Source organism: Dreissena polymorpha, chromosome 3 (genome assembly GCF_020536995.1).
Source record: "Dreissena polymorpha isolate Duluth1 chromosome 3, UMN_Dpol_1.0, whole genome shotgun sequence".
NCBI classification, from domain to species: domain Eukaryota; kingdom Metazoa; phylum Mollusca; class Bivalvia; order Myida; family Dreissenidae; genus Dreissena; species Dreissena polymorpha.
Genome location: NC_068357.1, coordinates 84,667,110 through 84,684,439, shown reverse-complemented (window position 1 = coordinate 84,684,439; position 17,330 = coordinate 84,667,110). Strand labels below are relative to the sequence as shown.

At 38.8% G+C, this 17,330-nt stretch overlaps 1 protein-coding gene and 1 long non-coding RNA gene across 2 annotated transcripts; both read right to left on the bottom strand.

The window, feature by feature from the left end:
* Positions 1-1,362: 1,362 nt before the first annotated feature.
* LOC127871433 (uncharacterized) lies at positions 1,363-2,668 on the bottom strand. The gene is made up of 3 exons (XR_008045334.1): positions 2,635-2,668; positions 2,400-2,499; positions 1,363-1,712 (listed from the first exon to the last, which is right to left on the bottom strand). It is a non-coding gene; the product is annotated as an uncharacterized LOC127871433 (long non-coding RNA).
* A 483-nt stretch (positions 2,669-3,151) lies between these two features.
* Positions 3,152-15,828, bottom strand: LOC127872369 (uncharacterized). Its single transcript, XM_052415701.1, has 18 exons — positions 15,592-15,828; positions 15,115-15,239; positions 13,905-14,090; positions 12,954-13,139; positions 11,812-12,042; positions 11,072-11,275; positions 10,510-10,676; positions 9,413-9,695; positions 9,004-9,165; positions 8,159-8,323; positions 6,982-7,189; positions 6,270-6,448; positions 5,694-5,867; positions 5,303-5,536; positions 4,336-4,512; positions 3,862-4,074; positions 3,347-3,625; positions 3,152-3,261 (listed from the first exon to the last, which is right to left on the bottom strand). Exons 1-18 carry the CDS (start codon positions 15,816-15,818, stop codon positions 3,179-3,181), a joined length of 3,483 nt encoding a protein of 1,160 aa, XP_052271661.1. The 5' UTR covers positions 15,819-15,828; the 3' UTR covers positions 3,152-3,178.
* Positions 15,829-17,330: the final 1,502 nt, after the last annotated feature.

Below are 17,330 nucleotides of genomic sequence, written 5' to 3'. Positions count from 1 at the left end.
TTTACTGACAATCACTTTCGAATTAAAATGTTCATTAGCATTTTATGTTTGTGCAAATGTTATCACAACCATAACAATTGAAATTATTGTCACTGAATGAAGCGGAGTTTTTTCGAATTTGTGTGGTCTTAATGCATTTCTGTAAGATACGTAACGTTTGGTCTGTGACAACAAATAATTGTTTTGTTTGTTTTTTATAAAAAACAAAATGGTGATCTATGTGTTCCGAATCTGTCAGGATTAAACATTCAGTGCGTGTCATACTTATATATGTATATATAATATACGTTATATTATCGACTTGAACTGGGGATGCGGTTGATAGGTAATGGTCATCATCAGCAACTGTGTAAGTATCAGTAAGACTGCTGTAGCGATGTTTTTGCTTTACAAAATGGTATATCCACTTATCCAGGGTGCAGAATCAACGAGGTTTTCAGCGGTTTACACACGGGCTCGACAGAGTGTAATCACATCGTAAAGAACTTTATTTTTTTTCAAATATCTCAAGTAATTAAATACGTTTGCAAAATCTGTAGTGCATGAAAGACAGTTTTTTTTCTTCAGTTTGTGTCGATATCTTAAGGTATAAGAATAAATCCTTAAATTCGTCTGAAATCGGTGACACAATTTCACGTTGCGTAAAACATTCTCGTGTACAATAAATGCAGTAAAATGGAATTTTTTAACAAAACACCGTCATGCTTTTAAATAAAGTCATTACTATGTATTTCACATTGTCATAAGCAGCATAAAAATCTGTCTTTAATGCGCTAGTTGAAACTCTTAAGAAAATTGTTTTAAAAAGTTATTTGAAATAAAGCATCACTTATCGTCCAATAAATTCAATGAATTTAAAAGGTGGAACACCCCAAAAAGTCACGTGATTGTTCACCCTGGTATCATGAAACGTATGGATTGTCAATTTGTCGGAGATTTGACTGATTTGGATGGAAATGGAATAGCGACACCTTTGTAATATCACAAAGTGAATGACGGACGAACAGAAGAGCGGAAGGACTGACGGGTGGATGGACAAATATGACATAAAAATTATACCCATGTAAGGGGCTTAATATTTATTCACATTATTAAGATGGCATGCTCGCTCGTTAACAGGGACTAGTCTGTATTACTCAACGTCGCAGCCGTTATATAGGTCACGTGATTCATTAAACGTACACAATTAATTAAATTTACAAACAATAGCAAAATTACCGACATTAAAACCAAAGGGATCAGATACACCAGATAGTTTAATTATCACAACCCAATGGTTCTTATTGTATTATTTTTAATTCATGTTTATTCAACAATATATGCACATGTTACTATCTCAATGTGTTTAATATGCACATAAAATGCAAACTATACTAATTACTTTAATAAACATTGATGACATACACTTTATAGATACACACAGAAAGTAACCATGACAAACAGTGAACTGGTTGTTGTCGGTTACAAATAAATAAGCTCGCATTAAACTGTATGTATCGCTTTCGGGTCATACACCGACGAACTTCAAACTTGTCCATGCCATAGCTGATGCACGCAATCCTGGTCGCATCGTCCAGTCAGTCTTAGGATTGTCGTATTTCTGGCCATGCTCGCGTACTTGCTTTAAGTTCGGAAAGTGACTGTTATTAATTCCCCCACTTTGCCACAACACGGATTTTTCTTTCGACTGCCTCGATGTGAATGTGTTCTTACTAACTAAAGTGTATACACACATATCAAATCAAAATGAGATTTGAGGAATATCTATAAGATCGACAGCAACTGTATAAAGCAATTAAATTCTCCTTCTGTCGTGTACGGTAAGCTTTACAGTACTTAACCTTGTTCCTACGTTCTTAAAGTGATATTATGGGCATTTTTCACTGTTAAATTGAGCTGAAAAGTATTAACAGGTCATAGAGTTAGTTAAAATGTGGTAACTGACCAATTATCTGCACTCATCTTGCTACCAGTTGTGATTAAAAAATATATCTATTCGATATTTTACATGACTCACCGGTCCTCTGAGCCGAAATGATCCGTAAAACAAAATTGTGTCTTTGTGTCGTATGAACGAATCTGCACTAAAACTTAATTTAGATTCACATCGTACATCTAATCATTTATGTCGTCAGTTGTCAAAACGAAAGTACTGTTGATATTCAAAGCATTAATTTTCTCTTTCCGGGATATTGTTTTAGTATTTTGATGCTGCATTAACAGATATAAGTGTATATGAAGTGAAAACACCAAAAATTGACAACGGTTGCGATATACAGCTATAAACATAGCATATACTGTTAGATGCCCATAATATCACTTTAAAATTGTAAACACTAACTTGCAGTTGACGTCAGAGGAAATAGAGCTAGTTTCATACTTTTGATAGCTTAACCTACCTAGCGGTTTCCTTAGGTGTTCGCAGACAGCAATAAAGGGTTGTTGCGACCAAAATAACCAGGACAAAAACCGAGGAAATGACTATTGCTAACATCCACCCTAAAATGAACAAAAAGCGGTTTACTTAAAGTAAGTTATTTTCTTGTGTTTTCAATTATATATGTGTGTTTTTTAAGATTATCTTAAAATGTCGAAATTTATATCAAACCCCCAAAAGGATAAACAGTAAATTACCTTGTAGTGAGTCTTTGCCATCGGATACTTCAACTGAAAGAAACACACACAGTGTGTACAAGGACAGGCTCCTTCGACATCACAACAATGCTTGTGTTGTATTTTAAATTGATATTAACAGTTATTATCATCACTTAAATAGAAAATAATGTGGTTGATGAAACTTTTGGATAGCTTATTACATTACAACATAGAAGCGTTTTCTGCTCTGTAATCCATTCGTTGTCCAATCCATGAGGGCATGGGGTGGGCATGCTATGCTCGTAAAAATCATCTTTGTAGGTGCCACGTGGGCAGCGTTCACAGTAGGCCGTCTTTTGGGTAACTTCCGGGGCCGCATTGCACTGAAGATTGGGAGAAAAGAAAATTGTTCCAGATTTAAAATGTAAAAAAAAAACAATCGTTAAAAACGCGCGCCTGGAAAAGGTAGAGTAAAGCATTTCTTACCGCAAAAGTAATCTATGTCTACGGTCCCGGGCGACATGAAACATTTTCCGGCGACCACTGTGCCGTTAGAACCGATGTCAAACCATGGATTGGTCTATCAGAATGGAGAATCGGGTTCGTTTACGAGCCTCTGAAGTGTGAAGTAGGCCTCCTCGAGAAGATCGTAGCATGAACGAGGAGCTGAAACAGGATTATGGTATTGTGGGAATAAAGTCTCAGAACATGCGGGATCATAACGAACATTCAAAGATTATCAAATATATACCTTTAGTAGGTGTACAAGTAAGCTTCACGTCGAATCCAACAAGCTGCACATCTCTCCGTTCGCGAATGAAATCAACGCGATTCGGTGACGTATTTGTGACGTCCATTGAAAGCAATCGGCAGCTTCTATTCTGAACGCATGGTAACTGGTATACGTTAGCCTGCACTGTGGACTGAATGACTGCCGGTACATCCGTCTGAGAGCGCTTGACTACATCGGGGGTGAGGTCGTCGTATTCAGCAGAATAAATCAGTATGTTTTCTTCGGCAATATGAATCACTAAAATACCATGGAATAGGAATATTTAATGATACTTAAATAGTAGTATTGCTTCAACAATAAAATAAAGATAGTATCGTACATTCCTCTCAATAGTCAACCTGAATGTATCCATCGTATATTAAAAACTAGTGGTGCTAATTTATTGCTCTTTGGAAACGTTACTAAATGTGCGATTAATCCACAACTGTGCGTTGTGGGTAGTGTTGCATCTACTTGCATTATTTTACTTTTACCTGAACACGTGCCAATCTGCACATACGGGTTTTCATTATTGCGGATGCTCCACTCATATCCGGTTTCTGGGCCGCACACGATGTTGTCTAGGAACAGATCCGAGTCGAAGGCATAGCCATCTTCACAGAATGGCAGACACTGTCGAGTGCCGTTTCCCTGCCATGAACAGTTCATTGATCCGTGAAGAGGGTTTTGAGGATCGACGTCACATTCTATAATGTCATTTAATTTCAATTTAAGTAATACTTAGAAGAAATACCGTTGGCATTCACAGTAAGGCGTTGTAATTTTTTATGATATGACGCTCAAAGGCCAGTCAAATTTTTGAAAGTTTTAACATGAGCAGAAGTTGTTGTTACATAAACACATAGGCCAAAAGCCATATTCATTCTTAAAGGTTGTACATATTGTAGAGTTATTTAGAACGCATCACTTTTTTTCTGTTCCACATTACAAACTGCATGTATATTTACCATAAACACATATATCCGTCATGGTGCAATTCTGCACGTGCGACGTATCCCCTGTACAGTCTGCGCCTCGGTTCTCTGGTTCCGGGTTCGAGCACTCCCGGACACGGATCTTTTGCCCGGAACCACACGTGACCGAGCAGGGTCCCCACATACTCCAGGATGTCCAACCGCCATCAACTTATGAAAACAACGAAAGTGATAGTCGCCATTATTTATGCTACATATACATGTTTAAACTTGCTTGCTCTTACATACAGATATTCTTTTATTATTTATGAATTTTGTATAGCACACTTTATGCTGACTAATATACAAGATAGCAAGATCAAAACATTCAGTGTCAATAATCATTACACATGTTGCGTTTTGAATGCAAAATCCGAAAATGTTTGATCAAATAATCACTGTGTATTAATTAGATTTCCAATGTGTGTTTTATCTTTCAAAATATGTATATAAACTTATCCACTGACCCACGCATTAATTACTGATTTTAATTACCAGAATGCACAACTTATCGGCAACAGCGCCGATTATACGGACTGTTTTCCCATGACATAATTAATCGCACTATTGCAGCTATCTCGACTCCACATGCTGTCATTAGCATGCACAAACTATTTCTCATTCGTTACAGCGCGCGCATGTATAATTTATCAGCCAATGGCATAACATAAAAAAAAAGTTTATCTAGTGTAATCTGTGTTGTTCCTTATACATATCATGAGTGATCTTGTACAATGTTTACGAGCAACGCCATATTTATGATGCTTACAAAAACAATTTCTGCGCTTTTAATACCCACCCCCCCCCCCCCCCAAAAAAAAGGGAAATAAAATACACATTGATTCATAATTAAATGCACGGTTACGATTTGCATACTAATATGCTAAATATATTTAAGACTTTACTTAGTACGGTATTTTTTTGTAAAACAAGTACTATTTTCGCCCTCTTCGTCACATACTTCTCATTGTCTCGCAAAATGAGCCGTTGGACTGAGGATTGCATTGACACGTGTACGAATCATCTCCATCTAGGCACGTGGCGCCATTCTGACACGAGTTCCCAACACAGTCGTCGATATTAATCTCGCACATATCGCCTGTAAAACCATTATTGCACGAACAGGCGAAGGCTTCGCGCCCATCTAGGCACGATCCACCGTTTTTGCAAGGATAGCTTGCACAGTTATTTACATCTGTTTAAAAAAAGGATAATAATTTGTACATGTAGCAAGAGTCAATATGTGTCTATGCTAAAACGTAATAATCACCATCATCGTGTATTTAAGTTACAACTTTAACATCCATTGTTCGTGACGTCAATACAATTATGCTGCAACAAAAAATACTTACCGTCACACTGGGTTGGTGTTCGCAGAAACGGACCATCAACATCCTGAAATTGTTTCCAGGCAACCAGGTTGCCCAATTGATTGTCCATGCACCGTAAAATAGTAGGAATCTCAAAATCACCGGAACTCGCGTTCCAAAGGTTCAATGAGGTCACGCTGCCGGTGTATTGTTTACCTTATAAATGTAAAAGCAATACATTTTATTTGTATTATTTATATACATTTATACGTAATTATATAGGTTTTCAGGTCTTTCAAACCGAGCGAATCACTTCACGATCAATGGCTTAATAGCTGTCAGTTATGAAAAAAATGTATTCTCCTGAAAACGTGCATATGATAAATCATTAAGGTCTGAAATATAACCATTCTACAAATGGATTGAATTTTATTAATACGTTTACCAGGTATGCATTCTTCTCTTAACACAATTTTTGGTCATTTACAAAACTGTCAAAAGGAGCCCTTATGAAACACATTATTCAAAATGGCTATTAATGAATGAGGAAATCAATGACTGAACGAAACTTATCGATGAAGGAAAAAAGGAACAGTGTTCCTCATCTTCGGTTCTTACCTCCTACTACGAGCATATAGTCCTTCTCTACCAGAAGTTCATTATATGCGCATGCGTGTGAGACGTGTTGCTCGATTTCGTCAATAGTAGTTGTGACGAAACTGGCAGTTATATGTAAAGACAAATGATGCCATCGCGGGCTGTCAAGGAGACCATGCACGGGAATGGATAGCTCGCATCTGTTTATATAATCATTGCTTCGAAGTACTATTCACAATTTAGGAATGGTGCAACCCCAGAAGCAAAAGAAAATTCATTGTGAACATCCACAAGTCCTTTACTTAAATTGAGTGGCCGATTGCCGATACAATACAGGAAAGTACAAACAACACAATAATATACATTTAAACATTATTTAAGCTATGATAATCGTATTGGAACGGTCATCGTAACCCTCTGCCGTTGCCCATATTTAAATCATGGCTTCAAATCAAAAAGCAAAAAGGGGATAACACATATAATTGAATTGAAATTAAATCGCTAAAAGTAATAGTAAATGATCGACAGAATTTTAACTTTCAGAAACACGATGAAATTAAGTAAATAGAAGTCAGATGGAGCAATACTGTACATTTTTTACAAATTCTAGAAATAGCAACAATGCATACGATAATCAAGCTAATTTCCCCAATGCCGTTATAGTTTCAAATATTATTTGCAAAATACATCGACTATACAAACAATATTGGTACTTAAGAGTTCACAACCATACCCACGAAGTGTAATGTCGAGAAAACCGACGCGAGTAGTCACTGTTAGCACGGGTATCTCGTGCACGTCAGTGATTTCCAAGATACGGTAACATGTGCTGCACTTCATCGACAGTGCCAGGTAGAGGCTCGTCACGTGCGAGGTGGGCGTGAACAGTATAGAGGCGTTCTCGTATGAATATGTATCGCCGGAAAACTCCATGTCGAATTCTACAATTTCAAATTTATAATTGGGCCGTGCTCTGTGAAAAGGGGGTTTAATGTATGTGCGTAAAATGTCGTCCCAGATTAGCACGTGCAGTCCGCAGAGGCAAATCAGGGATGAAACTTTCCGCCTAAACTTGATTTTTGCTTAGAATGGACTTTTTTAAACCGAAAAATATCATAAAAGCGAAAAGTGTTGTCCTTGTGATGACTGCCCAGGCTAATCTGGGACCACACTTAACGCACATGCATGAAACCATTTTTTTCACAGAGCACGGTCTAATTATGGCTCATTAAAATTAACCTGACTCTGCCCTTAATGTACGAGCATTATTAAAAACCATCGTCATAAATAGACAATCATTGAATGCGACATCGTTTACTGTCGCTCGATAGGTCATTGTCTGCACGGTTACTACTTACATGTACCCCGGGTACTCGTAATTATACTTACATGTACGCCGGGTATGGTAAATATACTTAAACGTACCCGAGAATATTTGTTCACATTTATGTCAATTTTCTGTTAAATGGCCTCTATATTATCGGAGCTCATACTCAAAAAGCATGTTGGTGCAGTTTTTTTAAAGACAATTCTGTTTAAGATAAACAATATCGTTTTATGGTAATCGGTAGCGCGTTTTACGACATCGGAATTTTGGCGGGAATACAACTCGGGTACAGTCTAATGTCGACCGGGTACGGTTAAGTATATTTACCGTACCCGGCGTACATGTAAGTATACTTAAGAGTACCCGGGGTACATGTAAGTAGTACCCGAGGCGACAATGACCAATCGAGCTTCACTGTCAGTTTCATTTAATGCAAAAAAATAGTTTAATCTTATGAACTAACATGGTACTGAGCACACAAAAATAATCCATAACTTACATAAAAAAAATATTCAGAAAAATTTAAAGGTTTTCCACGTTTATTTATTTTCTGTATGTTTGTAAAAACACAACACTAGTTTACCATAACAGTCTTCAATTGCAGTTGCTGCCAGATTCGCTCGTGTTGTCTTTGAGCCAGGGCATGCCGTGCACTGTGTTTTTCCGTACGCCGTAGAAAATGTGCCGACGTCACATGGGGAGCAAGGAATCGTCCCTGTAGGGGACATATATCCAGGTGGACACGCCTCTGATTTAAAAAAGTAATAACATTGCGTTAAATTTAATTTCCTTTCTGTTATATACGGAATCCGGATAGTGCCATCTATGATCTCGCCCTTCTTTCATCAAGGGCGACACACGATACACGATATTTTGCGCGACAGTCGCGGCGACGCACGATATTTTGCGCGACAGTCGCGGCAACGCACGATATATTTAACACGAAATATCACCCTTGTGCGACAGTCGCCGTTTTATATGCGATATCTCGCCCTTTGAACACGGCCGTCGCCCTTTGAACACGAACCCTTTACGTGTTCAAAGGGCGAGATATCGCATATAAAAGGGCGACGGTCGCGTTCATAAAGGGCGACGGTCGTGTTCAAAGGGCGACGGTCGTGTTCGAAGGGCGAGATATCGCATATAAAAGGGCGACTGTCGCACAAGGGCGATATTTCGTGTTAAATATATCGTGCGTCGCCGCGACTGTCGCGCAAAATATTGTGCGTCGCCGCGACTGTTGCGCAAAATATCGAGCGTCGCCGCGACTTTCTCGCAAAATATCGTGTATCGTGTGTCGCCATTGATGAAAGAAGGGCGAGATTATAGATGGCACTGTCCGGATTCCGTAGTTATATGCTCACAATTGGGCATCAATTGAGTAATTGATTGGTAGGTAAACAATTAGGTAAACCATTAGGTACTTACCAACACACTGACCAATGTCTACAGAGGCCACAAACGGCGTGCTTGTCCCGTTTGGACACTGAAGGCACGATGTCATCCCAGATATGGGTTGGTATTCACCCCTCGGACATGGTCTACATTGTTTCACGCTCATATCATGGTATGTTCCCCTTGAGCACTGAACTGAAAAGATGAGCAATATAGCTTCACACAGGTACATGTGGCGCACATTTCTTTAATGGTATAGTTTGCTAGCTGAAGATGGACAGGCAGTGAGAGTCTCTGTCGACTGTAAACAAAAAACTGAAGTGTCTGGTCAACGGATATGCCCGTCAGTGACCGACCACGAAATCAGAAACAGTAGATATACAATTTAGATTCGTATGATGGAAATCTATGGACCGTTTCGCACTTACCGGTATGTACTTACCACAGCTTAGTGTGAACCTATCAGCATACGACCCAAGCTGGCAGGCGATTTCGGGACTCGAAACCTTGATGTAAGTTAATTGGAGAGACATCTCGAGACCATTATCAAGACTATCGTTGCTTTCGACACGAGCCTGGTAAATCTGCTCCTGCATCATTATGGCTTCCATTGGAGAAAGCTGGTCGCGACCTTTTCCCGAAACGGTCATGACAGCCGAAACCGACAGAGTATCGACAACTGAACGCTCCTTTCTCCCGGAAACTGTGTCGTTGAAACAGTCAACCTTTGGTGCAGTGTAAATATTGTCTAGTTGTTAACAATGTTGATAAATCGCAACAACCCTTAATAATACTGTATATAAGAGATAGCAGTGGTGAAACTGAATAACTGGAATTGTGATATGGGGACAAATAGGTTTATTTAGAGTACATGTCCATAGTTTCAGTATCTAATTTATTATCATCGGTGACGTCATTTATTCCTTTGTGTTCAGATGTAAACCAGTGACGTTCGAAAAATCGATTAAGAGTCGACTGTAAAAAACATGTCGGGAATAACCTTTTCAGCTCAATGTTTTACGGTGATTTTTATTGATAAATTTGGTAATTGTGTCTTCTGGCAATGTAACGCTTATTAATTATTTAATTTTTATATTGCAGTTACTAGTATGTGTTACTTGCTTGAAAATGTACACTTTCTAGTTAAGTGTTTTTACGAGAAATGTCATTAAACAAAGTTTCCAAGCGAACGCACTGCACGTTACTCACGCCTATTTCACGATGAAATCTCGCACTGCACGTTACTCACGCCTATTTCACGATGAAATCTCGCACTGCACGTTACTCACGCCTATTTCACGATGAAATCTCAAACATTTCTGATTTATGTTATGCATTCATTTGTATTTTGATATACATAATCGAGCATAAATGTGTAACATTTCTTTCAAAATAAAGAAGAGTAATGCCACTAACGACCAGGTTCAGTTTACTGTCAAAAGATGAACTAGCTAGACGCTTAAGGTATACATGTACCCACATGTATTTTTCAATTTGAAGTTTTCAATGTGAACATCCATATTTTGACTAGGTACTTACCTCTACGTAAGAAGTGCTACAGTTGACTTTCGAGCACACATTGCCCAAGCTGAATTGCAAAGCGGTGATAAAGTTTTGCTTGATTTGTTCTTTGGCTGAATTGCAGTCACCATCGTAGTAATAAAACTCCTCCAGCTTGAAGTCAAAGAACACATTGGCGCTGATCTCTGTTATCACAACGACAACCGATTAAATAATGTGTTTATTTAATGATCATGATAATCATCATCATCATCATCATCATCATGAACACCATCATCATCATCATTATGAACATCATCATCATCATCATCATCATCATCATCATCATCATCATCATCATCATCATCATCATCATCATCATCATCATCATCATCATCATCATCATCATCATCATCATCATCATCGTCGTCGTCGTCGTCGTCATCATCATCATCATCATCATCATCATCATCACCACCATCATCACCACCACCACCATTTTCATTATTATCATCGTTAACGTGTACTTTATCATTACCATATATTAACGCATTAACAACAACAACATCTTCTCACAAACAGCAAAATAACAAGCAGACACCTGCACATTTCGGCAAGGATTTGTCGTCGTTCAGTCCTGTAAATTCTCCCCGGGTGTCGCTGCAAGTGAGTAGAGGATCGAACTCCCAATCCTGGACCACGTATCCCTGTTGGCACTGTAGCACGCAGTAGGCGCCCCCTGCCCACGTGTCGCACGAGAGCGCGCCATGTTCCGGTGGACTCGGGCGTATGCATGTATCCTCAACTGAAAGGTTTATATGTGAATCTTATATAAGGCCAATATATATTTTCAATTTTAGCATATATTTCAAAATGTGAATGCAGGCTGATTTCCCTTAGGGTATAACTTCCAAGTAGTGGTCTACTTACGTTCACAGAATGGTTGCGATTTTCCAAACGTCCATTTACCGTACCACATATCGTTGGTGTTGAATGCTTCACAGTGTATTGTTTTCTCTCCTCTTAAAGTCGACCCCTCATTACACGTAAATTCACATTGTGCGCCGTATCTTCTCCCATCTGGACACGCGACTTTTGTGTATGGACGCGGGAACAATTTTGGGCACGTTATCACTAAAGAAGAAAAATAGTGTAGTTAAAATATCACAGATGAATATTGTAACTTGATGTTGTTTTGTATTCCGAATAATATTAAATACATGTTTATAGCTTCGTGTATGGGATACAGTGTTTTGCGATTGGTAAAGGTAATATTTTTAAGAAACATATATGTTTCATATAATGTTGAATACAAACGTTTCACTGTTAGTTGTATTTCACAGGTAGCGGTATTGTTCTCCATGTCCCACGCCTGATAGACCACAGTGTACGTCCCCGCTGCTACCGCGTTGCCCGCTGATGGTCCCTCGACCTGTCGGGAAACTGTGCTAGCCAAACCTGCATTGTCCGAGTAGACGGGCACCTGCCAACTAACGATGGCAACCTCACTAGACCGACTAGCGTAGAACACTAGCGTTGGATGGCAAGAAGTGTACTTTGGAGGTGTGACGTCTGCAAAATTATACGTAAGAATTATATACTCAAACCCGGTATTCTCGCAGGTTGGCTATTCTCGCGGTATTCCGTATATGACACTTGACTTTTGTTTACAAACCATCATTTCCGAGCTTCTTGTTATATCTGCAAGAAAAATCTATCTCTGCTAATACCAATGGAAGTTTGTGATTGTATGCCTAAAATTATGCACAACATAATTTGAAGCCGAAATTTACTAAAAGTCCATCTTGACATATACTAGTAAGTCCCAATTCAACTTGTTCACTTTTTCGAATTTTGTGTGTAGGTCTGCTAGCAGGTGCTTAGATTAGACATTATTATTATTGTTATAGATCTTGAGGTTGAACAACACTTTCTGTTGTTTTTTTTCGTGTTTTATTAAAGTGCTATCTGTCCTATTAACTACCCGATGTGATTATAGATAAGAATGACGGACAGTGGTTTTGTTCAGGTTGCGACTACAGTTAAAATATTTATTATGAAATTAAGTAAAATCTAATATGATTTTCTAGTCAATCATTTATCCGATATATAAACATTATATATTATATTATATTTTCTATTCAATCATTTATCCAATATATAAACATGATATATTATATTATATTATATTATATTATATTACGTACATGATTATTTCTTAAGTACCGCGTGAATACCGTGTTGCACATGCATTGTATTTGACACACACATACTTACTTGTTTAAACACTAACATAAATAAATCGTATTTACTTCTTATTTCCAAACTAAAACTTGAAACTGATGGGTCTGTTAAACATTTTGATATATTTAAAAGATGCAATAGTTTGAATATTAACCCTCAAGATCTGTTGCTATTGTAAATCACTGATTCACAAAGGAGAGTACAAACAAATGTATTTTTGTTGCATAGCCAAATTGTACCGCGACAGATAGGTTCTTCTCCTGTCCAGTTTCCACTCGCATCGCAAGTGCGCACTCGATTGTGGCCCGGCAGAATGCCGAATCCATTGGTGCACGTGTACTGACACACGCTCTTGAAATTGTACCCGTCTTTACAGGTTATCGCCGTCTCCTTATTGCCGGGTACCAATTGGCCGCATAACCGAGCTAAAACAGAATTTCTTTGGCTATGTATTTGCATTTGATATATATATATATTGGATTTATCGACGAGGTCGTTAAATAACATCGTCGAAAACACACATTTCACGAGGCGTGGCATCATTTCTCATGTTAAAGAATTCATTTTACTAAAGAAAACTCTATGCGCCTGGTCGGTCAAATAGACTTAGACCACCGTTCAAAGTTCTTGCAAATACAATATTCATTATAAATTGATATCACGAACACTTGGTAAAGCATGTGATAAACTGTTTCTAAAGTTGATGCATTCATGTTTGATTTGGTGTTATAAATGTAACAATATATATATATATATATACATACTATTGTTAATTGTCCGTAATACTTACGATTACAAACACAATATATATGCTATTGTTAATTGACCGACAATACGTATGATAACAAACACACTATATATGCTATTGTTAATTGTCCAATCATACTTACGATTACAAATACAATATATATGCCATTATTCATTGTCCGACAATACTTACGATTACAAACACAATATATATGCTATTGTTAATTGTCCGACAATACTTGCGATTGCAAATACAAAATATATGCCATTGTTAATTGTCCGACAATACTTACGATTACAAACACAATATAAATGCAATTTTTAATTTTCCGACATAACTTAAGATCACAAACACAATATATATGCTATTGTTAATTGTCCGACAATACGTAATATTGCAAACACAATATAAAGGCTATTGTTAATTTTCCGACATTACTTACGATTACAAACAGGTTGGCTGGGGACACTCCACCGATCGTGTGATAGGCACTGTGCTGTGTCCGAACCCTGCAAAATGTACCCAGGATGGCAGCCAAACTTGCAAACAGTTCCTACGAGCATTTGGTCCGTCATGTCACACGATATCCAACCATTGCGTACCGTTGTCCAGCGTTTACAATATTGTGCTGAAAACACACATTATTTCAATCACCATGCTGAAAAACGCACACGAGTCGATTTCCATCACCATATTGAAATACACACACGATTTCCACCAATATCTTGACAAAATATAAAATCAACAGCCTGTGCCAGAGAAAACGTTGCAACCAAAATTATTTGCCCAAGTTTCACTTTTGCCGGTACAGCCCCGGTCCATCCCGGTTTGCTAACGCCGGTCGACCGGCGAGAACCGGGATGATTTTTTTAACGCGGTCACATTGTTTCCCGGTGCCGCCCCGGTTGAAGCCGGTCAACAACCCGGCAGAGTTCCGGTCAACCCCGGACTAGCTACGGTTTATCCCGGTGAAGCCCCGGTAGTGCCCCGGTTGTCGCCGGTAATGCCCAGGTGGATTCCCGGTGAAAGCCGGCAGCGTCCCGGCGACGCCCCGGTCTCCCGTAACTCCGCCGCACTCACCGGGGCTATACCGGCAGCAGACCCGACAAAGCTACGGCAACGCCCCGGTTTAATCGCGGTCGTCGCCGGTAATGCCCAGGCGGACCCCGGTGAATGCCGGTGGCGTCCCGGAAAAGCGCAGGTTTACCGATGTATCGTAGCTTTACCGGAAGTCTACCGGTATTCACCGGGGCTCCACCTGGGCACCACCGGCGACAACCGGGGCGTTGCTGTAGCTCTGCCGGGGTTTATATGGGCCCCGGTGCAGCTACGGTTCCGTCCCGGTTGTTCCCGGTTGCGTCCCGGTTGTTTCCGGTGCCGCGCCGGTCGTTGCCGGTCCTTCACGGTGACTCCCGGTTCACCCCGCAGGTATTAAACATTTTTATACTTACCATGGTCTAGTGGAGTCCCGATTGTCCCCGGTCGTCCCCGGTTCATCCCGGTCGTCCCCGGTGGAGCCCGGTTCATCCCGGTAGAGCACCGGTTCATCCCGGTAGATCCCGGATCACGCACCGTGGCTCCACCGGCATCATAGTGAGAATGGGCCTTAAACCAGTTAACCCAGGCTTATTCAATAATATGAGTATGCATACCTGTAACAGTAACCGTGAAGGCGCAGGTAGCCGTGTTTCCACTGTGGTCCTTGGCCATGTACCTGATCACATGATCACCAGCATAAAATATCTGCCCTGGACCAAGTCCGTTTATGCGTTGCGCCCTGCATAATAAAATGCGATTACATGTGTGGCCACTGCTACCAGGTATTGGGTGGAATGCATCGTTATAATTATGTTATTTTTTAATTGTTGATTTAAATGTTATTCAATATTTAATGTAACGGTATTATGATAGGATAAGGAAATATTCCAAAGTATGCCTTTCAGCAAATTCAGTCTTATACGAAAGCATTATGTTTGGTTCAACAATTCGTATATACCGGTAGTTTACTTTTATTAATAAGTAATAATCGCTTGAGTTAAATTTTCAAATGTATCGCGTAAATCTTAAAAAAAATCAGTTTCATTCCGAAATAGACTTAAATGAAAGTATTAGGTTGTTTTCTTTCTTACCCAACTCTGCCATCCCAGTTGTCCCATGCCGTTGGTTCTGTCCATCGAACTTGAGTGGAGAAGTGCTTACGAGGGTCCGTAAAGTAACGGAGATTTCCCGGACAACCAGATAGCGTCGGCGGCGTATGATCACATATTCGTCGTCTGCGTGGAATGCATGCGCGATATAATTGTCCATGTAAAATTAAAATCAATAATAAAAGAAAAACACTATGAGAACCATGCATTTTGATTGAGTTCGATTTTGTGATTGTGCGCTTCAAAAAGTTTGTTACAAATGGATAATTCCCTCAAGATTGGAGTGTGAAGGACGATTACAGGGAAGGAAAAACAATTTTCTAAAAACCCTGACTTCATAGAAGTGAACAATAACAAAGATCTGTCACAACGCAAAAGCCATATTGTAGTTTAATAAACATATTCACCTGAAGGCTTACATATCAAATACTAGATTCCTGCTGTCAGATTGGTAATAAATTTATTGAAACTTCCGCATTTGTAAAATATTGTCGATTCATGATCAATTCAGTTCCGTTCCACGTATGTTCTATCTTAAATCAGCAATGAAAATTCATTTCAATCGGTAATCCCACACATTTGTACGAAGATTACTCATGTTCCACTTAAAAATAATAATTTTAAATGCCTGGTTAATACCCCAACTATATTCTATTCATTTAAGCATTCGGTTTGTGTCTTCATAATAGCACCAAGATTATTAACCTCCGTCTATTGTTCGGCTTTCATCGAATGGGTTTTAACTAGATCAATTTAAAGGCACTGAGTGCTTTAAAAACCACTTTCGTCTGAAAAGGCGTAAAGAATACTTCGAGCGTCTCCGTTTTTTAATGAATATGTTTTTTATTTGTTGTTGTTGTTAATTTTCATTAAAGAGGTATATGAAAATTGATTTGAACGCTTAAGGCTAACGATTAAATTGCCCGTGGCTGAAAAAAAGCACTAAGAGTGTATAATCTACCAAAACCAACACACTGTCGCACTGTTTGTTGCCGGCGATCTCAATAGTAGAGTTGGTAATAAATGTGATTATATCGTACATGATAGAATTAATACTGTTAATGATGATGTAGATTACTACCCACACAACGCCTCTGTTAGGGCCTCAGTAGATAGTTTTTTTAATAATCACGGAGTAAAATTACTAGATTTATGTAAATCCACATGTCTACGTATTGTTAATCGTAGAGTTGGGAATAGCTGTAAGCTAACGTTTTACTCTAATAACGGTACCTCTGTCATCGATTATTTATTTGCAAATGAATACAAGCTTTACAAGTATTTCAGATTTTACCGTATTTAGTGATCACGCCCTATTACAGTTTTCATTACTAGGTAATAACGCATCGTCTGAGTATAAGTCTTACACCGATGTTTAAAGGGGTCTTTTCACAGATTTTGGCATGTTTTGGAGTTTGTCATTAAATGCATTTTATTGATAAATGTAAACATTGGATCTAAAAAGCTGAAGTAAAAAATCAAGAATAAAATTTAAAAAAAAAGGGGAAAAAAGCAGCCCGCAGTATAGCTCGAACCAGTGACCACTGGAGTCCTGGAGTAATAACCAAATAGACCGCTCGGCCATCCTTCAAAGTATGTATGAGAGACGTATTTTATACTATATATACGCAATCTTCGTAGTTTCACAAAATTAAACGACAACAACCGAACTCTCCAAATTATTCAATCGTTTCGCAATGCAACGCTTTAAAATTTTCAGG